General features: G+C 36.9%; 1 protein-coding gene across 1 annotated transcript; it reads left to right on the top strand.

Annotated features, from left to right (window-relative positions):
- Positions 1-381: 381 nt before the first annotated feature.
- prickle3 (prickle homolog 3) lies at positions 382-25,576 on the top strand. Its single transcript, XM_020929848.2, has 11 exons — positions 382-580; positions 11,221-11,300; positions 20,040-20,226; positions 20,328-20,441; positions 20,534-20,671; positions 20,919-21,122; positions 22,015-22,201; positions 22,274-22,609; positions 22,687-22,983; positions 23,057-23,404; positions 23,978-25,576. The coding sequence occupies exons 1-11, from the start codon at positions 539-541 to the stop codon at positions 24,430-24,432; spliced, it is 2,388 nt and encodes a 795-aa protein (XP_020785507.2). The 5' UTR covers positions 382-538; the 3' UTR covers positions 24,433-25,576.

The raw sequence follows: 25,576 nt of genomic DNA, 5'->3' as shown, positions 1-25,576 counted from the left end.
CCATAGCTAAATATATTCCAGTAATATGTCCTATCCAACTATTTGACTTCCTAGTTGCGGTGGTGAGGTTGAGAGCAAACTTATCCTGTTTCTATGAGGTACAGGTATGAGTCAATCAAGTTAAACAGGTGGCGTTCGTCAAAGTCCGAATTTCAAAATAAAATCTAAAATATTCTTGCACATCCCTTATATAAAGCTAAATATAACAATTACCAATTACTAAAACACATGTTGTAATGCTAGTTTGTAAAATAAAGTCTATATTTTTGCATTTTACAATACAAAATCTAAATCTTAGGGGTAGATTTTCAGAGCCAAACCGGATGTTACCGTGTTAGTCTCTTTACGGTGTTTTCTCTTTATCTGCGCCAGCCAGAAGAGTTAGCCAGAGCGAAGCGAGGAGTCCGGGGTCGACATGTAGGAGTTTACCACACACTTCAAGACTTTGTTCCCACGCCTTATCGTCTTTTCCTCATGCTTTAATTGTTTTTTTTTTGTTGTTGTTTTTTTTTTACTTTTTGAAGAGCACAACAGCGCCATGTTTCTACGGGGCTCCAAAAAGCGAAGGTCAACGCGCTCTGTAAGTATTTTTTTCTCATACATTCACTTCTCCCGAGTTTTAGTTCTAATCATGTGTCTTCATTTAAAACAGTTCAACCTGTGTATGCCTCAAAATGAGTGATGTATTTGTTGTAAAGTCTCTCATAAAGGCACTTTCCGTCAGATTCGGTCCGTGCGTAATAGCTTCACCTGCACTTTATCGTCTAACTTTACGTTCCAGTGGATTGCCTCTTTGTCAGTTAACCTAACTATAAGTATCTTCATCTATTTTATAATTCTTAAAAATGTGTATTAAAAGTGTGTAGTGGGCACAAAGCAGCAACATTCTTTGTTTCTTAAGTCATTTGAGGCGCCCCAGGTGAGTCAAGAGGGTCGGACTACGTCATTGACTTTACCTGAGTGAGATGTTGCTCCTATTATGCCATACAAAGGTGGATAAAGTAGTAAAACATTGTAGTTAAGCGAGAGTACTTTTAAATAATTGTTCTCAAATGACTCATTTAGAATCATTCTCAAGTAGACTGAGTAACCATAAAAGAAAAAAGACAAAAAAGAAAAAGAAAGAAAGAAAAGAAGAAGGGCAACTTGCAAGAAATACATATGTTAATATTGTCAGAATAAATCTTTTGTCACTTATGAGAAAGATAAAAAAAACAAAAAAAAACACTATTCTTAATAGTCTTAGTAAACTACTCTTAAGTACAATGTATTCAAAAAAGTACATGTAACTTTTCTTCATTCTGCTCTTTAATTTTACTCTACTACCATTATGTTTGCGTCAGTCTACAACAGCTCAAGTGGGTGATCAAATGAAGTCAGATGAACAGATGTGCATGTAAAAACATCTGTCTCATTTGGACAGACTCCAGACAGTTATCCACTTAAATAGGGCTCTTGAACTAACAAATTTCTGAAGTGTTAAGATGTGTTTATGCCTGTGTAATAAATATTGAAATAGAACACACATTTTCTAAGTGGTTCAGGAGTAATTACACTAGCATGACACCTGTTGAGCTTGCCCCTAACAACAACACTATTAATATTTAATAAAATAGACCCTTTTCGGCATATTGTTTTAGTCATGTTACAAAACAAATATATGGTGAGTAAGTCTGATGACCAAGTGCCAACCAAGACAAGTTTATAATAATAATAATAATAATAATAATGGATTGTATTTATTAAAAGGAAGTTTTATGACTCACACACATGTATTTGTACAAAAAGTAAACACAGATAAATATAATGCATTAGTCATATGGCACTTTTCAAGATGATCAAAGCTGCTGTACAATTTAGGCTGACTGAAGTTAGGCTGTCAATCAATCAGTCCTTCCACCACCACTCACTCACCACATTCATTCAAGGCAAGGTGGCTGAAGTGTCTTGCCTAAGAAGACAACAACAGAATGCATAACAACAGAACCAAAATAGTATTCCCAGGGGTCTCCAATTCAGTTCTAACCAGGTCCAACCCTGTTTAGCTTCTGAGGTCAGATTAGATTGGGCATTCTCAAGGTTTAATGTACACAATATAATCCTATTAAAGTTTTTTGTAGTTCTAAAGAATTGCTTCAAGAGTTGGTGAGTTGCTTTGTAGCCAATTTCTAACAATTAACATATACATTTTCTGTTATAGACTTATAGTAATACACATATTCATCCAAATTAAATTTTTTATGTCTCTGCCCAATGTGCTTAGTTACTAAAATAAATAAATGCAAACAAAAACAAAACAAAAAAAACAAAACAATTGATACTTAGCAGCTGATGTTATGCTAGCTGAATACACTATTCTGTCTGAAGCTGTTACTCAGTTTTTTTCAGTTAGTCTCTCTCACCTTTGTGTTCAGCATCAAACATCTAAACAGGATCATTAGCCCTAATATTGATCACCTGCTCCTGCAAATGTGTTGTTAAAATTATTTTGTATTCAGATTAAAACGTTTTTTACAGTGTTTGCTAATGTGTGCATTGTGTCACCATGATAATTGCTGAATATTCCATAGCAGAGATACATGTATAGCACCCCCAGTCTGATGTCCTGCAAAGTGTCAATAGAAACGACGCAAATGCATGTAATTATTCAGTTGTATAACACTGCACCATGGACAAGTATCTGCGACTAACCAGACCTCTGTGTAGTTGTAAAGAATGACCACAGCTTTAATGTGTGTAAATATTAGCTTAAGGAATGCTGCCTCTGCCCAAATCTTAAAAAGATGTTAAACAAAGCGTCTTTTGCCACATAAAACCTTTTAACATAGTGATGGGTGGTAGGCCTGCAGGCTGTCTGTTTGAAGTCTTCCAGTGACAGAGGTCTCTAGTTTGCATGCCAAAGCTGAAGAAGGCCCTCACCTATGACCTCCTCTGTTAATGTTTAGCCCCACAAGAAGCAAAATCATGTGTGAAGTTGTGATTGAACCAGTCATAATAAATACTACAGTATATTTCTTACAATTCAATTAATGTTTGAAAAGCAATATTTTTGAGGGCTCAATTTATGTTGCGTACCTTTTCATTACACTTATGGGGGATAACTCATCTGATCAGGTATTGATATAAAAATATAAACACATAGATAAGAAATATAATAGGTCCTTTAGAATGGCCTTGGTATGTATTAGCACTTGTAAGGATTATTTGATCCTAAATTGAGGTCAGTTTAAACCTGATATGGACGTGGTTTGGCCCTGTTCTAGTCTTGGTTTAGTCCTGATCTAGTCCAGGTTAAGATTTGAGCATTTGAGTCAGATGGGGTTGAGTGACAGCAAATATTAATTAACCTCTACAACATTTCATTAAGCCATTTCAATATTGCAGCTTTAATTTTAAGTTTTTAAATTAATGAACAGGTTTATTAAAAAGATCATTATTTAAGAATGTCTTACTTTAGGGAGTATTTGTGACATGTAGTTTATTTATAGTTTATCATTTCTGTGCTATTAATTATCATGCATTTTCTCTAGCTGTCTATCACACTTTCAATTGTCTATCCCATTGTTTATGTTACAGGTCTAGTTGTGATCTTCCCAGAGAGTACTGTTCACCACACACTGTACTTACCTGGGCTAATGACATTGTAGTAGTATAAATTACCTGTTTGCTCATATTAGTGTAAGTGATACGGGCAGAGCCTTTGCACTTGATAACACAAAGCTAGGCAACTTTGTCCATTATCTGGTTACTATAGTAACTCTATATAGCAACCATGACCTTCCACTGCAAAAAATAAGTTCACTACCCTGTCAATTGTAATAATTTACTTAAATATTATGTTTTAAATACTTTAAATAACCTTGCATCGTGGTATTCTTTGCATGCTCTTTTGATCTTTTTCTATCTACATTTTAAAGAGCTGCCTATTTTTGAGAAGGTCTGACTAACTTTAAGTTTGTTTGACTTGTTTTTAAATGGGTTTTAGTTAAATTATCTGTTACCTTTTAGTGCAGTTTCCTTACTCTGTTTAGTTCTTCTTAGATGTGTGTAGTGCATTGGTTGAGGTTATGCCATCAGCCTGTCTTATTAGATATTCTAGTTCATTTGCATTGCTCCTCAATATGGTGACAAGCAGATGAAGCCAATTTACAGGTCAGATCTGTGCAGAGAAGACCTTGCTCACAGTAAGTTATTATTTATTATTTGTTTACACATAAATATGTGTAACTAAATAAATGCAAGAGAATAATACCATACTGTGGAACATTTCTGTACTAATATTTACATGGAAACAGATCAGGCTTAAAAACACTGAAACTATTTAAACCAAATAGATAGAATAGATATAAAATATTAATATTTTGCCTGGAATGTTTCGCAGCAAAGCATTAAACTTATCAGCCTTGCATTTTTTTAATCATGGATGTTTCTGTTGCTCAAGAATACTTTGAAAAACTGTTTGCAGGGTCACCTCTCCACAGATCTGACTTGCAACTTGGCCTGGTGGTGTCACTTGATTGCCTCCATGAAGAGAGACAAATTGAGTGCCATACTGTCAAACATTCCAAGCAAAGTAATTCCACCACCATAGACAAGCAGGCGGCAGACCCTCCTCCTGGAAAGTTACATAGTGCACCTTTAACTGCCCTTTTGGCCATCCAAACAAAGTCGTGCCATGTGGGTATCTATACAGTGAAAACAAAAGATATGAAAAGTGCTTGTAGCTTGTGATGGGAACCTTAGTGTGTTATTGACTTTACTCACAGTTCATTGAGAAGCGACTTCCTCCCACCACTCCCAAGACATCCTTCATTTTTGGTACAATAGGAGACGTTATCTTTTACCAAAGCTGAAAAGACATGCTTACAAGTATGCACAAGTAAATTACAGACTTACCTCCTATGTATACTGTCTTCTGCAGAGATGAAATAAGAGCAAGGAGGACCAGGAATGTGAATTAAAGGGCTAAAATGCACGTAAATGTTATCTGTTGATTTGCTATTTGCTTCAACCAGATGTTAAACCTAAAATCTTATATCTCCTTATTGGGTTCCATGATTTTATGTTAACCTTATAGAGCTTATTTGAATAGCGGTGCACTAAAATATTTATGAGTATATAAATTAATCTTAGATTTTTTTATTATCGACTCCATCATAAATTGCAAATAAGTAGACTTGTCACGGTAACACATCTTGAAGCACAGAGACGTATAACAATAATATTTTCAATAGAGAATATAATTAGAAGACCTGAACAGCAACAAATAAACAGCAGAATGAAACAATAATTAGCCATAAAAGTTAATTATTCAATCCTCTGCAGTTCAAGTGTTATGGCATTACAACTTAAATAACTAAATCTCCCCGTTATTGCAAAGAAAATGTACCTACAATAAATATTGAGCACAAAAATAGCTATCATATATTGAAGGATAAGTCAATATAATCATTACTGTGACAGACCTAGAAATAAAGCAAAGTATACTTGTTCCACATTAAGTATATACATACAAGACAATATCATATTAATAATAATATATGAATAACCTCTGAAAAGTCACTCAGAAATATATCTTTTAGGTTTAGACCTGGCATAGACCTAACATATTTTTGGTTTAGTTTGGGAAGAACTCTTGCTTGAATTTTAAATTTGACTCTACTACTCTACTAGGTTACACTCCATAATTTCTCTGAGTTCCCATTGTACAAATACAACCTGCTTAATAATATGAGCTGGTAAATATGAGTTGTCAATATTATCCTATAGCCTTATCTGGAGTAACTGAAGTATCCACTTGTTCATAGTATATAATTATACACAGTCATGCTTAAATTAGAAAGTGTTTTAATCCAAGAATGTACCCAGATGAGACATTACTTCAGCCACTCATCTGAAAACTGCATAGATACTTAACTGATCACTTCGTTCATTTACCACAACACACCAAACCTCTATATGTGACATTGTGGATACTATTATTATTATATTAGGTCTAGTTCTTTCTTCTGAGACTTCTGAATTTCTGTCTGAGCCTCGTCCCAAACATAGCAGAATTAATCTCTAGTGGAACCATAGCCTGTATATATAAATAGGCATAGCATGTGCATGGGGGTGCTTCCGGCTCCATCGACTTCATTTGACTTTACATTGAAATTTTGTCACTCTCTCTGTAACTGCTGCAGTGAGCCTCATCATTTTGGTTGTAAAGTCTTTGTATTAACCTGCTCTACATAAACCTGGTGGGTTTTTTTCCACTATTTTGTCAGTAAATCAAATGAAAAGCAACTTCCTCCCACCACTCCCAAAAATGCTGTTACCTCATTAAAAACATACCTGTAGTTCTGTTTTGTTTCATTCACACTTGTTTGAGTAATACTTTATATTTAGTCTGCCTGCACCTCCACAGCTCAAAATGCTCTGTTCCACCATGTGGTTTTATAAAGAGGTAGCTTTCAAGTTAACAGCTCAGACGTTTTGTTTAGTAAAGATCGATAATTTCCATTCATCCATCCATTTTCTTCCGCTTATCCAGGGCCAGGTCACGGGGGCAGCAGTCTAAGCAGGGACTCCCAGACTTCCTTCACCCCAGACACGTCCTCCAGCTCCTCTGGGGGGAGGTAATTTCAAGGTTGAAATTACCCAAATGATTCTAGTGAAGGTGTATGAGGTTTAAAAACACAGTGGAGCAGTTCTTGTATTGCCACATGACATTACATGATGGAACAGAGTGTTTTATGTTTGAGAGAAGAATGCCTATATAGCCTAAAATATGCAGGGTTTGTGTGTTAAATATATGTGAATGAAACAAAACATAGCTCTATGTATGTTTGTGATGAGGAAACATAACATAGATCGGAGAACAGCTTAATATGCGCCCTTTAATAGACTATAAGAACAATAAACAAGGCCAAGACACACCACGGCGCATACTACATCACCTTTTAAACACTCTCAGAAATGCTATGTTCCACCTCTCCTTTTAAATAAAAATACCACATAATTTTACGTATCTGGAGATCTGCACCCCGACTGGATTCTTCTAGTCTGGTATTGTTTTTCATCATCACCGCAGGTCTAAATTATAACTATATTGTAAATCATCTGGTGAGTGAAGTCGACACTGTGAGCCTGGAATAAATTAAAGTTGTATCTAAACACTGTGATAGCTTCTGGCGCCAAGAACATGCCTGTGTTCTGTTGTGTCAGATCAGGAGGCATTTAAAGAGTCAAGACGTAAATTACCGCTCTATGTTATGTGTGAATATTCTCGACGAACAAGTTCATGTTCCTATAAAACTGGATACCGTCTCCGCCCTGAAACCACCCAATCAACGACTAAAAAGCAGAATACATCCAAAAACCCAGAAAAACGACACAATATCAAGGTCATAAATCTGCCTAAAGAGGCCATTTGAAGTCATTACTCTATCTGTTGATATGGTGGAGATAAGTAAAGCAAACTCAGCAAATGTTTAATAGAGGTCGTGTGGGAAAATTGTCTTAAACACCTTCTAATAGATGTTTTACATCTGGTTTAGTCCTGGATTAGTCCTGCATTAGTCCTGGTTTAGTCCTGCATTATCCTGGAGGATTACTCCTGGTTTAGTCCTGGATTAATTCTGGTTTATCCTGGTTTAGATACTGTTTAGATGTAGTTTCGTTTTGGGTAACTTCTGGTTTAGGCCTAATTTGCTCAAGCAAAAAAAAAACCTGAAGGATTTAAAATATGGAGTTTTCAAAGCCTAATAACTAATATAGATTTTTTTTTTATATTGTTTGTATGTTATGATACTGTACTGTGCGTTTAAGGTGTGATCAGGGAAAAGAAAATTTGAGATTAGAGCTGAGCAGGTACACACAGGTCACATCTCCTGATTCACATATCTCAGTTTTATTGCTTTGCTCATTAAACTTTATGTGTTTTTTGGCGTATGCATTCATTGGAAATGCTGATGCTGTTTTGAAAGGGATGGTATAACAGCACAGAGCGATCAAAGAGTAAAAGTATTCTTATTTATTGTGGTTTGGATCTTGTAATAGCTGTGGGCAGATTATTGATAAAAAGATAATATTGTGAATGCCATTTGATTATGCAAAAGTAAAAAATTATTTTGTATATTGCTGATAGCTTGAATGCTGGATATTGGGAACTCCAAAAAATTCTAAACAATCTGTCTGTTAGGTCAAATACTCATCTAACCCACAAACTAAATTTCAAATAATGCAAATACATATAGTTCAATAGCTTGCTTACTTGGTTGCATGCATGCATGCAAACATTATTTAAGGTCCATACCAAATTTGAATAAAAAACACCAAAGACAATGGAAATAATACCTTTAATTAGAATATTATATCATTTTCCTTCAGATTGAAGCTTTACCTTACTGTAAAGTTAGAGCTGAACAACAACAGGTGATAAAAACATCAACACGTTGCAATGATTGACGGACCACATTCCATAAGATGACTAGGTATAAAAGTATAAGCACTATTAAAATGTAATATGTCTTTTTATAGTTTAAGGAACACCTCCAGAGGTCATAGTCATTAGAAAACCTTAAACCTTTTTTTGTCAATTGAACCTTAAAGCAAGATCATGCAAACTTGACTTTTCAGAGCTTTTAACCATGTTATTGTTGTTTCCTCTTCTTTTTTACCCTCTCAAAGTCTGTCTATCAATCTTTGCTTTCACCGCCACCAGTATATGCCTATTGCTCTGTACTTACTTCGTTTTCCAATTTTATTATCTTAGGCGGTGCACGTAGGATTCGTCAGCATTGTGTTAGTCATTTTAGTACAAATGAAAAAAAATCAGTAGGAGTTGCAGATATGATGACATTTACGGCGACATCAGTTCTCATTGGGCACCACAGTTTTCTAATGCGGAAGTCAGCAAGCTTGTTTCTTTTATTAAGTCGTTTTAGATAAATATTGTGATTTAAAATGTGTAGATTATGACTGTATAGCAGGCTCAATCACTGTATGTGTTCTTTAAATCAGTGCCCCATTTTGCACAAGTTGAAATTATAGATGCAATATGCAACTTTTCTAGTGAAGGGTCTTCTACCTGCTCGTCTCCTTGCCCTTTGATCTACAGTATGGCATTAAACTTACTAACTCCATGGAGACCAGCACATGAGTCCAACAATCCAAGTCAGCTCTGTGGAGAGCTAACCCCGCTTACAATAAAAATAGGTATTCAAGGTATTTTTGAGCAATAAAACACCTGAAAAGGGAGACAGCAGGTGACAGACCTCTTCACTTGAAAAGTTACATTTAGTCTTTAACTTCGACCACCAATTTGTCAATAATTTGTGGATTGGCTCTTTCATTCCCAATAATATATTGGTGGAGTTTGTTCAATGGCTTTTCCCCCAAATGCTAGAAACAGTTTGGGCAGAGGTTAGTGGAGAGAGTGAAAGCTCTGCATGGAGAGGGAAGGGGTGCAGCTCCCATCCTGTGTCTGCTTCCTTCCTCTCATCTCTAAAAGTGGACCACAGTCATACACATAGGAACACACACTCATTTTGGGTTTTCATGCTTTTTCGGGACATTACATGGACTTACAATCATTGGAAACTGATCATAATTTGAATCATAGTCTATTTGCATGACCTTAACCTAAACTCAGATAGTTTTAATCCATATCTGAACTATAATCATGTTGTAGATCTAATAATAGGATTTACGTGATGTTTAAGTGTTTAAGTGTGTATACAGACTTTCAAGATCACCGAGAGGTTTCGACTAGGATGCACCTCCACCCACATGTCTGCCACATGCCACATGTTATTATTAAATATTGTTAAAAGATTATTTCAATTTTCACACTTAACTTTTATCACTTCAAAGACATTTAATTCCCAATAGTACTTTTGTGTTGTCTTTGCTCTACTCTTCTTCCATAGGGAAATACGCCATTTAAAAAACATACAAACATAAAACATTTAATTGTGAACATGTAGCTTACAATAGCATAAATTTGTCTGTGAATGTGTGGCTATAAGTCCTATGTCTGGTTAAAATTAGGCATAAATCTGTAATGGTTAAGGTTAGGGCTTGTCTTAGTATAAAACAATATGAAATTTAGTAACATTACATTGAAAACAGAGGCCAGGAACTTTAACTTTAATTGCCTTTTGGCATGGCTGCTGTTTGTTTACTTTTAGGGATCTGTGGATAGAGGACAGTCACATGAGGGTCATACTGGTGGATATCTGCGGTTTGGGTCCTCTGGGTGGAGGTCTGCAGCCAAATCCCTGTCCAGATATTAGACCCCACAATGTGACAAATACTTGCCCACACGTACACAGCTCTGATGTCGAGGCCTTTGTGCTCAGCTGTGCAATTGGTACTGGCCAAGTCCAATGCACCACTCAGCACTTTTACAAATGGCAGGTTTTATGGCTTAATTATATTTACATTTTACCTTGAGGAGAAAGTTGAATGAGACTTCCAACTTTTTTCTTTTTATTATGTGATGTTTGCCAGAATGCTTTTGAATTGGTTATTTTATGTTGACAAATATTGCAATCATGTTTTGTTTACTTCAATATTCAGTTCACAGTGCATATTTTCAACTCCCCAAAAAGCTTCAACATTTTAGAGAACAAAGATGAACGAATATATGAACCAGATGCATTTCAGAACATGTGCTGGATGTCTACAGTGTTAGCTGGTTATAATAAGTCTCCATGAAGATGCTATTATCTTGCTTGGAAGCCTGCTCACAATAAAAAAAAAGGATATTTTTCCAATGTTTTTTAGCAGAAACATTTAGCAGAAACACTGGTTATGGTCTGAAGTGTAATGTCAGTCTGTGGAACATTCAAAAATGATGAAATATTTGCTATTTGCTACATTTGAGATTTAATCTTACAAATATGTATTGTTTTTGAATAATCACCCTCACCTCTGTTAAGAGTAATTCACAACAGTGACACCATCATGGCATTACTGTAATGATTATGTGGAGTTATGAGAATGCAGGGATTTTCATATTTCTAAGTGTCATACTAATCCAGCGTAAATCTATAGACTCAGATGTAGCTGAACTGAAAGCTAAAAGGATTGTTTAGCATTCTGGGTCTTCTATCTTCTCAGTACAATGTCACTCTGTACTTGTCTGTCAAATATTGTATGTTAACTTGTGTTAAAGGTGTACCATGATTTAAATGAGTATTTGATGGAGAGTTTTTGTTTTGTTTCGTGCAGGAGGAGGAGGACCCAGACAAAGGGCAGCCCTGTATGCGCTGTGGAGACCAGTGCCCCGGGTTCAGTGTGCATGGATGGAGGTAAGGACTGCTCTGCTAGTTAGCACTGACACCTATCCATGGATTTCAGGAGGATGATAATTTAGGACAGTTACCATAGCGATTAACAAGTTAAAAACACAAAAAAGGAAAAAGCTCTCACAGGAAATGTTGATCTCATATTGTTTATTGACTTTGGGCTGCTACATGTGAATGCTGCTGTAAGTTTGGAAAGTGTGCTGCTGATACAGATAGCATTTTTGTTGATTTGCTGGTATATTTGTTACTACGACTTGGCAACATCTTTACATGTTTTTGGCTCCCAGATATGGGAGATATACCTCAAATATTGACACAACACCAGACTTACTATTTGCTGCAATCTCAAAGGATCAATATCAAAATATTTTTACTAGTTGACCTACCGCCTTACTCTAAAATAATCATTAGTTGAGAGGGAGAGCTGAACAAATGTTTTGAAATGAACTTGTGTGTTTACATCAATGTATCTTCTAAGAAATTACAGTGAAATTCATTAACGTGGGTGATCATTCTTTGACTTGCTCTGGGAATCAGCTTATACTGTGATGATGATTTTAGTTTGATAAGTGCAGATTTACATTAAGAACAACAAACATGACCCTGACAGCTCCGCTTATGTCCACGGCTTTAGAGGCCATTAGACTGTCAGACCACCACAACGGCAGTCTGGACCAGAGGAGCATTAAAGGTTTACTGTGTAACTATTCTGTCACTTGCTTCACTCACGGAAATGCTATTGCTTTGTGGGGAATGTTCCACAGTATGGCATTAAACTGATATAATAATATAAACTGATAATATATATATATATATAAGTGTGTGTGTGTGTGTGTATATATATACAGTATATATATATATATATATATATATATATATATTTATTTATTTTTTTATTAGATGGTTCTTTAATAACTTTAATAACATTTCTATGAACAGATTATATATGTATCTGACCTGTAGCTTGGCTCATTGGAATCATCAGCTTGTCTCTGTGTAGACTGTAAGCTTTATACCATAATGTGAAATATTCCCTGCAAAGCAATAACATCTCATAGAGACAAGCAGGTGACAGACCCTCCACCAGAAAAGTTATAGTGCACCTTTAACAGTATGATTTTAGCTTTATAGAAATATTTTACATTATAACATGGCTAATTCCAAACAGTAAGGAGCTAGGCCTTCTCGATTAGTGACTGCTACACTATATTTAGATTTCATATTGTTTTTATGAGGAAAAATCTTCTTTTGTTAGTCATATCTAACTGTTTAATTTTATACCCAGCTGGCGGGGTCCTTTGGAGGGTCTAATCCTGTCAATCACACTAATAAGGTTAAGCTTTACTGCTGTGATAGTATGAACCACTCCCTCTGTTTCCACTGTGTTATTTTCATCATTTTTCCAGACATATTGAAAATCCCCTAATATATTTAGCTCATAAAGTATACAGTGTATTTCTAAAGACTTGAAAATATTTGAGGCTTTTAATAGCATATAGAAAACTAATTTCCAGATGGGACCTTGGAAGCTTCGTTCAAGATAGAGTATAAAACAGGCCACAATGCAAACCAGACAAGTGTAATAGTATCTTTGAGCTTATTCATTGTGCTCCCTCTATTCAGGTCAAGACAATAGCTGGAAGTTAGGTGTAATTTAAAACATATGTGCCGTGCTTGAGGGCCACACTATGGTACAGGTTTAGTCTCTCGTTTGTTTACAGTGTAGGTTAATCTGTCTCATATTTACACAACGTTATGGTTTAAAGAAATTACAAGGGCATTTCCATGACCGCAGATTACAAAGTCAGAATAACTGAAAATTGTGCATATATAATAAAATAATATGTAGAAGGAAAGTAGATCCATGTAGATCCATTTGTCATGTAGTCAGTGTAGTTTGTCACTTTTGGCATGAGCAACTTTATTCTCATGATGCTCTTTTTGTACTTTGTTGCTTGTCATAACTTTTAATCACACACCCTAAATAAAATTAGTAGGTCATTTAAGAAAGCTAGTCACATGGTTTCTACTAGTTGTGAGTGAATTTTTTACTAGTTATAGTGATAATAGTACAATTTGAATGTATTTTATCATTATATTTTTGTAATTAATATCTAACATAGAGCCTCTGTTGCCAGTATTTATGGTTACAATTATAAACAGTCTGGAAACATAATAATATATTGCATTTAATTCTGGCAAATGATGGTGAGTTATGAGCTGCCATTTTGAAAGCCCCGGAGTCTTGTGTTAAAATGATATCTTCTTCAAAAATTAATTTACCCCCACACCTTCTACATGGTCCATTGACTAAAAGAGGAAGTCATCCATCTTTATTTCAATCTTCTTCAGACAAATCCTATGGTGAGGTAAGGGGCAGATGGGGCTTCCGCTGCCAGCAAGAACTGAATTGAGTTAGTTTTGACCCCCGCGTTCCGGGCTGGTACTGCTAGAGCTGAAGTAGCGTTAGCATCTATTACTCAGTGAGTCATTAGTGATAGGGGACTGCGCCCATCTGCTTTTGGGGAGAGATCTAACACCATACCCCTCTGGAGTTATTTATTATTATAGCAGCAGTTGGTTAATCTCGGTCTTTATGTACTGACCTATACAATGACCATATGTTATAGGCAAGTGTCCTCATCAAGAATACAAGTTCATTTAGGGTGTGTTCACTCTTGTCCTGGTTTGGTCTTGTTCTAGTCCAGATTTGGAGCTGAGTCCCTGTTTAACTTCACTTTAGATGTTATGTGTGTACACGTGAGAACACACCCTTAGTAGTATACAGTATTTAGTAAGAGGATAGCTATTTTTTTCTAGATTCTAGGTAGTGAAGTCCCTCTCTCAAAAAATTTAAAAACAGAACTATCTCATTTTAAACAGTTTTCAGTGAGCCAAAGCTATTCATTCTATTCAGTGTTATTCAATGTCGTAATTAGTCACCAGAGACTAACAACTAACATGCCAATGTGATGTCATCTGAAACCTAGTAAATCTTATTTATATCTTCTTCTTAATTAGGACCTGTAGTTTTTGCATTTGTTGATAACATATTTTTTATACCAGCTTTGCATTACAGTTGGCCTCTCACATTGGTGCTTTTTACAAGTTTGCTATCTAGCTGACTCTTAATAGGTTCTCAATAATTAAAAGAAATATATACTTAAATTTGTCTCAGAAATAAATGTATAATAGGCAACAACACTGCAGAGAGTTTGCTGAAAGTCTCATTCAAACACACAGACCAAAAAGTATTTCCACTACTTTTCTTTTATTTGTGATAAATATGTAACATATTAGTAGTCAGTCACGCATGCTCCCGATGATGATCACATAACATAACATGACCAATACTTTGGCTCATAGGCTCCAAATCAGCAGCACTTGTTTCTATGATTAATGTCTGTATCAAAGCAACCATCATCCCATCTGCTCCGGACCAGTTACAGCTGAAAAGGGAGAAGATCTGCTCACATTCAGCACAGTACTGCATGGGGCTTATTATTGCTGTGAGTAAATCTATCTTGAGGTTGTACTATACCAGGTGTTTGACTATAGTTTGAAATTCATCTAAAAACTAATTCTTTATTTTTATCATTTTATGTGAATAGCTTTAATATTTAGATGCAACCAGGGCTGTGCAGTTTATCAAATTTTAATCAAGATTCATCTTTTCTAATTGCTTATGACATGTTTGCGTCTTTATGCTATGGTATATTTGTTATTTATACAGGGACAGTGTAGAGTAAACACTGACCAAAATGAAATATACTTTGTTCCAGATTAAAACAGAAAATGCATCTGTTATGGACAGGTCTGTAGCTAGTCCTTTGTCACTAAAAACATGTGGTTTGGAGCAAAATTCACATTTTAGAGGAAGAAATTTGTTCAGTGGTGTGATTAAAAATTTGTATTGTTCATAAAAAAATTTTCTTCAAAGCCATTTTTAGCTTTTAATAAGGCAAAATCAAATCAAAAATTGTGAGTGATCAATATGAGAAGAAAATCTTTATTAATTTTTTTAATTTCTTTTTTTTTTTTGTCATTTCAGCTCCTTGCCCTAAATGCAACTATATATAGTAGTTCTATTCTAGGGCAGCAAGATTATTTATTATGTGATGAAATTAAATAGCAATTTGAGTTATGACAATTAGAAAGTATAAAGGCTGCATTTACTAATATATTGTGCACTATATAAATCCAGCCTGTTAAATCCCTAACACCATGTTCTGAAGTACATGGGATTCTTGTATTTTCTGTCGTCTTTCAACCCTGTGACCCTGAATGGACATTGTGACTGATGGATCAGATTAAAAAAATATATCACTTGCTATTAGTGTAATCGTAATTATTTTTATCTCAGCATAATTGTCACATTGATTTTGACTCTGTGACAGCTGTAGTGTAGTAATTCGTGACAGTGCAGAGTGCGTTGGAGCCTCCGTCTGTGAGAGCCCCCTAATGAAGTGGAGGAGGTGGGAGCTATAAGAGGCGAGAGCGTGAACACAACAGGGATTGGTACCGTATACAGGGTTCGACAGTAAAAGGACTTTGAGGAACATACGCAATCTGACATAATCACCACAGGTATTTACTTTTCACTGATTGAATTGAGATAGAATGATTTATTGAAACAGTTATAGGGTAATTGTTTAATTGTATATGTAAGTGGGATGTTACAGTTTTTTTGTTATGCAAATCACAATTTTGTATTTGAATTTTTTTTTTTTTATGTAACAAATAAGGACTTTCAAACAGGAACAATACAGCTGCTTAATCATTACCAAATAGCCAAATTTCTGCTCCAAACCATATGTTTTTGCTAACAGAGGATTGGCTTTGGAGCTCTCAAATTATATTATTGGTGATTAGTAATTACTTAAAATGTGATTGCACAGCTCTTAAAACTAATACCTGACATAATATAGTGATTTTATGATTGTCATGGTTGAAAGAAAATAATATGTAATAATTTGATTAGCTTTCATTTGTGTGAAATGCATCCCCATACCTACTGTATAGTATGTGACCAGACTATTGAATAATTAGGATGATTATTTTATTGTATTGCTTACTTATGATTAGGCGTATTGTTGCATCTCCCCGTGGGTTTCAACATGATGAAAAAAAAAGTTTATATATATATATATATATATATATATATATATATATATATATATATATATATATATATATATATAACAAAATATCATATAATTTTCATTGGAAAAAGTTCCTAAAAATTTTGCATATAACTGTAAGCAAATACATGAATAATACATGAATAACCACAATAATTTGTAAATTGCTTTATGATCATAACATCAGCTGAATTTAAATGTAAATAGCAATTAGCTTTGGGTAATGTGTTTTTGCCTTGGGTTTTCGTCGCATGTCAAAGCAAGACCACACTTCTATTTACACTGCCGCCTTTGCTGTTGTCGAGCTGTTGTTGAGTATTACATCACTAAACAAAATGGTTGTTATCCTTACTTAGAGTTATTGTGTACATGCCTCTTCATGTTTAGGAACCCGGTACATGTCTCCTTTGTTACTTCTTGTTGAAACTAATCTCACCGCTAAGTCTTGCGATTTTGTTTAATTGACATCTATAGAAATTCTAATGCTCATATTATAAATTACTTAGTCACAGTAGCTCAATAATGAAATGAGTGTTTTTGCAGCATGACTTAGTTGAAATCCATTAAATCCCTGTCTGAAAATGCTCACCTGCAGCTATAATTGTGTTCCGCTGTTTGGGTGCTGTTTGGGGGCTTGGATAGGTTAGGTTAAGGTTATATTTTTATAGCCTAGATCAGGGGTGTCAAACTCATTTTGGTTCGGGGGCCGTATCCAACCGACTTTGATCCCAAAGGGGCCGGATCAGAAAACTCATGGCATATTTATCCCAAAAATAACAATAAGTTCAAATATTTGTGCAGAGAAACAAATCTATTACAGAAATCTTTTTTAATTGATGAACTCTTTCTTTTACAAAATATTATATTATGCACAACCTGAAACTAAGAAAAATGCAATTTCAACACAATGTTTAACATTAACTTGTATATAAATAGGAATAAGTAAAATTTCTTGGAAAATCCTGCGGTCGGCTCCACTTTTCTCATTTTTGACATTTTGCTGATGAGGGTGTCACGGTCAACAGTCAAAACGATCGTCCTTTAAGAGCGTTTGGAAAGAGACAAGTCTTCATTTGTGCTGCTCTGGTGGGAGGGGCCACGAACAGAGACGCTGGAGACGCTGCTAATGCTAAGTGCCGCAGAAAATTACCGATATTTAAATAAAAAATATAATTAAAATATTTTAGTAGAAATAAGCCGAGGGCCAGATTAAAGGTCTTGGAGGGCCGCATCCGGCCCCCGGGCCTTATGTTTGACACCTGTGGCCTAGATACTTTCTATTTGGTTTATTTGAGTGACCTATGGAGTTGACTTCAGTGTTTGACAGTGAGCCAAATGTTTACAAAAGCTTATTACTTACTTTCTGGGTGTTTTTTTATTTTTTATTTTGAAACTTTTAATCATTATCATTTAACCTTCATAATAGTCATAGTTCTTCCTCCAAAGTTTCAACTCTGCTCCAAATCACGTGTTTTCACTGACAGAGGATGGGCTGTAGACCTCTTGATTGAAGACCCAAGATGGTCATTGATAATTAGAAATCAAATGACCGAATCTTGATCTATATAAAAAAAAGTAGATAACTGATTGCCCTATATACAATATTACACATCATTGTATTACTATGTTTTTTTGTTTGTTTGTTTGTTCTTTACTTTATTGCATTTGAAAAACATCCTCTGTGTAGCCTGTGATTGTCCACTGGTTCCTTATTTCCTTCTCACCGTACCTTTAGTCCTCACTAATACAAAGCTCTATAAACTGGGGACTTTTAAAAGCTTCCTGGATTCTTGGGAGTACAGCCATATTGTCTAATTGGCTTTTTGGTTTTGGCATTTCTCTTTGACCGTAGGTTGCAGGTGGTTGGCAAACTCCCACTAGTGACTTCATGTGTAAGAAATGCTTTAATCACTCTGCCAATGAAGGGTTAGACTGCAGCAATACCAGGCTTCATACTCTATTACATGGGCATGTGTCTGTGTCCTTCCTCTACATCACAGGTGTCAAACATAAGGCCCGGGGGCCAGATCCGGCCCTCCAAGACCTTTAATGTGGCCCTTGGGTGATTTTCTACTAAAATATTTTAAATGTTGAATTTGAATTTTTCTTAAAGTTTCAGGTTGTTCATAATATTATAATATTATAATAAGAAAGAGTTCATTAATTTAAAAAGATTTCTGTAATAGATTTGCGTTTCTCTGCACAAATATTTGAACTTATTGTTATTTTTGGGGTTTATATGACATGAGTTTTCTGATCTGGCCCCTTTGGGATCAAAGTAGGTTGGATACGGCCCCCGGACCAAAATGAGTTTGACACCCTTGCTCTACATGATATAACCAATGTAATGCCAGTGGCGCTAAGAAACAATTGAAACAATTTAGTTATGTATTGTAATCTTATCAATTTAATTTCCATGTATTGTCATATTGCCTAAAATCACAATAGCAGTAACAGTAGCCGCCTTGCAGTTGGTTTAACCACAATATTAATTTTTGTAGATTTTTATCTGTCACAGTTTTTGACCCATATACTCTTATAAGATGGGAATCAATCTCTTACTTATTGTGTGTACACACATATTGTGAAATTGTGCAAAAACTATTATTATTATTATTTATTTTTTTATAATTTCATTTTGTATCTTAAAAAAAAATTAAGTGCACATGTGCAATAACAACTTCAGCACGTTATTCATGTGGGCTGCACTGAAAAAAAGAAAAAGAATAATAGTTAACACCACCCTTCTTCTTCTTTTTTTTTATTTTTTAATTTTAATCATACCGAAACATACTACCAAAAAATACAGTGTAAACATTTGATGAGGTTTATAAGATTTACTATAGAAATTGCAATGGTAGTTTTTGTTTTTGATGGTGGGGGCTGTGTGCTGAAATAAAGCAGCTTTGTGCACTATGAACTTGAGCCACACGTACCAGCTGGCACTCCTTATGTAATGACAACAGAGGCATTTTACACAGGCAGGATGTGAGGTTTAGTAGAGTTGGTCTGGATCCTCCTGGCACACTTCCCCCTCATTCCCAACTCACTGACACTGGGCCAATATCTCTCCCTGGACCCTCACAGACCTGCCACAGTACAGATTGGATTGGGACAGAGGGATTATTGCACCCATCCATATCTCCTCAGGACTGCACTGAGATTGACTTCCAGATTATGTCATTGACCTCATTCCCTGTGTTGTAAAATGCCCATAAGCCAAACTTCATGCAAAACTGGACTAAACTGATCATTGTTGAGCTTTTCAGAATACTTTAAATATTAGTTTATATAACATAACTGTCAAACCCTTCTGCAAATGATTTGTTTACATTATTGGCTAATGCCTTATTTGATTAAAATATCTTTGGCTGCATGGAATTACTTAAAAGTATTACTGTATACAGTACAATACAATGACCTGGCCTTGAACCTTTTGTAAAATTAATCAAATTTCAAAAGAGCACAGTACTTAATGTGTCATTGATAATATATAGCAGCACAAATATTTAAGTTTCATCCCAGACTCAGATGTAAATTGGCTCTGCACCTGATCACCTGAAGCACAGGGAGAACCCACAGCTGTTTCCTGTCTCTGCAGAAAAATCTGTGTTCACTGTAAGTGTGTGCGAGAGGAGCATGCAGTGCGGGCTGTCCCGGGGCAGCTGGAGAAGATGATGATGACCAAACTGGTGTCCGACTTCCAGAGACATTCCATCTCCGACGATGACTCAGGCTGCGCCTCCGAGGAATACTCCTGGGTCCCACCGGGTCTCAAGCCAGAACAGGTAGATGCTGCATGGCAGTTACAGATCTCACTGATTTACAGTGGTTTATCACCTCAATTTGACAGAACTTTAAGTGTGACCACTTTTGCCTTCTCACTCAGGTGTACCAGTACTTCAGCTGCCTGCCTGAGGACAGAGTGCCTTACGTGAATAGTCCAGGAGAGAGGTACAGGATCAAACAGCTGCTGCACCAGCTGCCCGCTCATGACAGTGAGGTAACTCTACCATTCATCACTGTAACAGTGTCCTTATCAGAGCCTGAGAGCATTTCTAAACTCCAAAAGTATGTGTTGTGTTTTTGCTACAGCCTCAGTACTGTAACTCTCTGGATGAGGCAGAGAAGAAGGAGCTGCGTGCTTTCAGTCAACAGAGGAAACGGGACAATCTGGGCCGAGGGGCAGTACGACCGTTCCCTGTGACAATGACAGGAGCCATCTGCCATCAGGTACCTGTTATTTATGTTTGGGGGGGATTGCATAACATTATAGACAGAAAACTATATGTAGGCATGCACATACATACACGTTTGGGTATTTATGATGAAGTCTACAGAGGAACTAGAGGAGCATGGTGCATGTGTGTGCAGGCACTGCTTTGGGGCATCAGTTTAATGATTATGGTGCTGCAGACACGTGTTACAAAATGCACTGTTTTTACTTTTTCCCATCTGCACCACACCCTGTGTTTTTCAGTGTGGTAGACAGATCAGTGGAGGGGACATTGCTGTTTTTGCCGGTCGGGCTGGAACTGGCTGCTGTTGGCATCCTCAGTGTTTCCAGTGTGCCTCCTGTAATGAGCTGCTGGTCGACCTCATATACTTCTACCAGGATGGACAGATCTACTGCGGCCGGCACCACGCGGAGAGGCTCAAACCGCGCTGCCAGGCCTGTGATGAGGTAATGCTAATGTGTCACACCTGATTATACAGTAATGCACCATGCACAATTTAATAAACTAGTATTGTCAAAGTGATTTGTCTGTTTGATTGAACCAGTATCTGAGGAAGTACCGGTAACTCTGTAACAATTCACCTGTTCACGACAAACGAAAAGCTACAACGCAAAGGTTAGGTCGTGGGAGGATCCATTCATGTCAGTGGGGTGAAACAAAGACATGCAAAAAAATAAAGTGCTTTTGGCCTATCCGGCTTTTATTGGCTTTGCCAGACACATACGAGAATGGCCACATTAACTAATGCCCTTAACCACCACCCCGCGCTCGAGCGCACCCGTTCCCCAAAACCCCAACACAAAACCCAAATCCCCAATTCACAGTGCAACAAAACAACAAACAAAACAACAAAATCAGTCCGTTATAAGTCCACCACCCTTCACCATAACCGTCCCGAGCAACTTCCCCCCAAAAAGTCCCCCCCCCGGCTAAGAATTTCACCCAACTGAATGAATAGTAAGTGGTGAAGACCTAAGTGGTCTCTTTACAACTCTTTTTGTAAAATATGCTGCCATCTTGATTAGCTGTCTGTAGAAGTTTATTTCTAGATAGATAATAAATCACGAGAGATAAATAGTTATAGCGAGCTTTGGGATGAATGGCCTTTGTGCGGCTGGAGATTAGTTGACATGGTTCAGAAATGGATTTGGTACAACTAACAGAATCAAAATCAGAATTTTTCTTCAGATTTTCATTTAGGCTCTCACAGAATACACGCTTGAACTGTCTTGATGAAATCTCAAACTGTTTTTACATAGCTTGTCTGCTCTCTGCATCTGACCTTTGCTAAGTGATATCATTAATGCGCTCCCTTTCCCTGTGGCGTTTTGGTTGTAGATCATTCTAGCAGATGAGTGCACAGAGGCAGAGGGCAGGTACTGGCACATGAAACACTTCTGCTGTTTTGAGTGTGAGGCTGCACTCGGAGGTCAGCGCTATATCATGAGAGAGAGTCGGCCATACTGCTGCTCCTGCTACGAGTCTTTGTATGCAGAGTACTGTGACACCTGTGGGGAAAACATAGGTAGTTATCATGATTTGATTCAACATGAATAACTGTAGTTCAAACACTGATTGGATCAATAATATCCTGCAGGTATTGACCAGGGCCAGATGACGTTTGAGGGCCAGCATTGGCACGCAGTGGAGGCATGTTTCTGCTGTGCTCGCTGTCATCTGCCCCTGCTGGGGCGACCCTTTCTGCCCCGAGCAGGGCTGATATTCTGCTCCAGAGCTTGCTCTTTGGGAGAGGACCCCAACAACTCTGACTCCTGTGACTCAGCTCTACAGAGCCGCTCTCCATTAAACAGAAGACATGTGACAGGAAGAAGCCAGCAGCAACACTGTTGTTCACCACTTCAACCACTAGAGGGCATCCACTCCCATGTAATACCAGCAAGAGACTGCATTTATACCACAATGAAAAACAGAGGTGAACCTTATTCTTTGTCATTTTTTTTTCTCAAATGAAGAACTATATTTCTAATAGATGTTCTGTGATATTTGTAGGCCCACACTACACTTTTATAGAACATAATGGAGCACCTTTATCCCGTCACCCTCATTCCAGAGGCACGTACACCCCTCTCCCACACATACACCTGGCAAACGGAAGGGGGCCCTCCTGGCCCCATGATATCACACATTATGGTGTACCACCAGGACGCTGTGACAGTCCTCACTTTAACTATTCCGAAAATGAGAACAGAATGAATGGAGACATTGGACATCCACTTACCTGTATCAATTCAAGAGAGACTTCCACCACTAAAGACTGTATTGCTTGGGTGGAAAAGACAAATCAAGGTACATTACTTAAACATGATAGAAAAAGTTCTCACAAACGATGCTAACTTAACAATCTCTGGTCTACTTTCAGCATTTCCATCCCAAAACCATCAGGACTCGCCTGACTTACCTCCATCTGACTCTGAGCTGCCTCCTCCTCTGCCCACCAAGTCCCATGAGCTCGTTTACAGAGAGTCTCCCACTGTGAATGTGACTACTGAGCGACCCTCCGACTCCCCCACGCTCCTGTCCCGCGGTGGAACAACCCGGGTCAGTTTCAGGGAGCCAATCAGCAGCAGCTATTCTGTGGAGGAGGAAGAGGAGGAGGAGGAGGAGGAAGAAGAGCCTTATGACAAGGAGGAGGATGATCAAACACAGGAAGTATTTGGAAGCAGGTTACATCTAAAGAAGGGCATTCCACCTCAAATGGATCTGCTGGGTAACTGTTTTTTCTTCATTGTTTTATATACAAACCCTAATTAATACTAGAAGACAATAATGCAAGGACTGTAAAAAAAAATCACAAAATGTCATACGACAGAGCACAACCAATTAAATGTGTATTTTTATGCATTAAAATATAATTGAAATAATCATTAATATGGTTCAAGACTAATGAAAATGTTCTATAAAGGTTTTATAAAACTAAGTAAAAAAAACTGAGGCACTCCAAAAGTACAAAATAATTAAAAGCCTTTAATACCACATGGCAGATAAAGTTAAAATCTTCCTGATGAAGGCCAAAGGGCCCAAGGGCCAAAACGCGTTGGCGTGATTTTAACTTTATCTGCCATGTGGTATTAAAGGCTTTTAATTATTTTGTACTTTTTGAGTGCCTCCGTTTTTTCCTACTTTGTATTTGAGACTGGTCCCTACACTGAAGACTACCAAAAGGACAATTCTGCATAATTTTTGTATATCCAAGTAGCACTCGTGCCCCCAAAGCTTTGTAGGCTTTATAAAACTGTATAGGATTAAACAATATAAATCAGACATGTATTCTCTTTATCAGATGGTTCACCGCACCATCACCGCAGCCGTCGTAGAGGCTGGGGTCACTCCCGTGTGCCTTCTGACCCTTCTGTCCTCATGGGGTCGGAAAGACGGCACCGACGTTCCCGATCTGAACGCCCCCGACTGGACTCACTGGAGCACAGAGGAGAGAGAGAAAGGGAAATCCGAGGTTCATCCCACTCTCTGTCTATCAGTCTTCAAACGGGACACTGCAAACATGAGGACTCCTGCTCAACATGCTCTTCATCCTCAGATTCAGAGGAGGAAGGATACTTTTTGGGAAAACCTATTCCCCTGCCCCCACAGCTCAGAGTGAACCAGCAAAGCACACCGATACCTCCACCTGGGAGCAAAGAGGGACCCAAAGAAAGTGGATTTCGCGGGAGTTTCAGGCGCAGAAGGGCTCACAGCCTCGGGGCGAAAGACAAAGATAAAAACTGTGCCATTTCCTAACCTCTTATGAATGAGTAGATGCAGAGTATGTATGGAGCGATCACATCTGGTATGGGATGTCACAATATAAAATGTTTACGTTACAATTACAGAAAAACACTATAATTTAATGATTATTCACAATTATTCACACCATGACCAAACAACAGTGAAATCCTTCCTGTCACTTCTCATGCCTAATATTGCCATTCCTCTAGTATGTGACCAGTTTTATTCAATCAAATTTTCTTAGTGATAATGTGACATGAACAGCTAGATAAATAATGCACTCTAATCGTAGTTTTTGAACAATAGATAGAATGGAAATACTTAATTTTTCTTCTGAATTGGTCACAATTATTTTTTCCCCTCATATAATATTGTGACCTGAATAATCATGATTACTGATTAACCAAATACTCTTGGGATCTCTGGTCTGACATAGTCATAAAACCAAGTAGAATAAGAAAAGGTTCTGAAAGGGGAAGTGTATTGCCAACTACTACATACTACTGTTTTAGTTGAAACCCCTTAGATGAAAGCTGAAACGTCATCAAATAATCAAAAATCTTAGTACATACAACTACCTGTTGATATTGATAACTGCCTTTACTTTAAATGCAGCCACCAATCCAGAAATACTCAGGACACCTCTGTAACTAAATAATTTTGTAGAAAACTTTGTATTCATGTATGATTTGTGACAAAGTATTTGTAAGTCAAGCCAAGTCTGTCTTAAGTTTGTTTGAACTAAAGGTGTGTTACAGTGGGCTGTTTAACATAACTATATTTACATATGCAAAGTCCAACGGCAAACTGACGAGATACTTGGTGGTTTTATGCACATGATATACACTGGCTATAGTGTTGTGAAAGAATACAGTTTCTTTTAAATTACTGTATGGTTTTAGTGCAATGTGGTGTGGCCTTTGTGCTGTAAATAACTATTACTTTTGTGTTGCATTTGTAACAGATTTGTACGAAGTTTATTGTTAATTATCCAACTCAGAAGCATATTTTTATATATTTGGTGTGGGGTTATTTGCCTTGAGGATATGTTTTTTATAGTCTTATTTCTGATGTGCAAGCAATGTATTGTGAATGAAAAATCACCTCAGTAATTTAGGTTAATTAGGTTAATAAAATAAAGTAATAAATTATTTAA

The sequence above is a fragment of the Boleophthalmus pectinirostris genome, unplaced genomic scaffold (genome assembly GCF_026225935.1).
Source record: "Boleophthalmus pectinirostris isolate CB_2022bp ecotype Guang Dong unplaced genomic scaffold, ASM2622593v1 HiC_scaffold_8, whole genome shotgun sequence".
Lineage (NCBI taxonomy): Eukaryota > Metazoa > Chordata > Actinopteri > Gobiiformes > Gobiidae > Boleophthalmus > Boleophthalmus pectinirostris.
The sequence above is the reverse complement of the archived record's forward strand: the minus strand, read 5'-3'. Positions and strand labels throughout refer to the sequence as shown.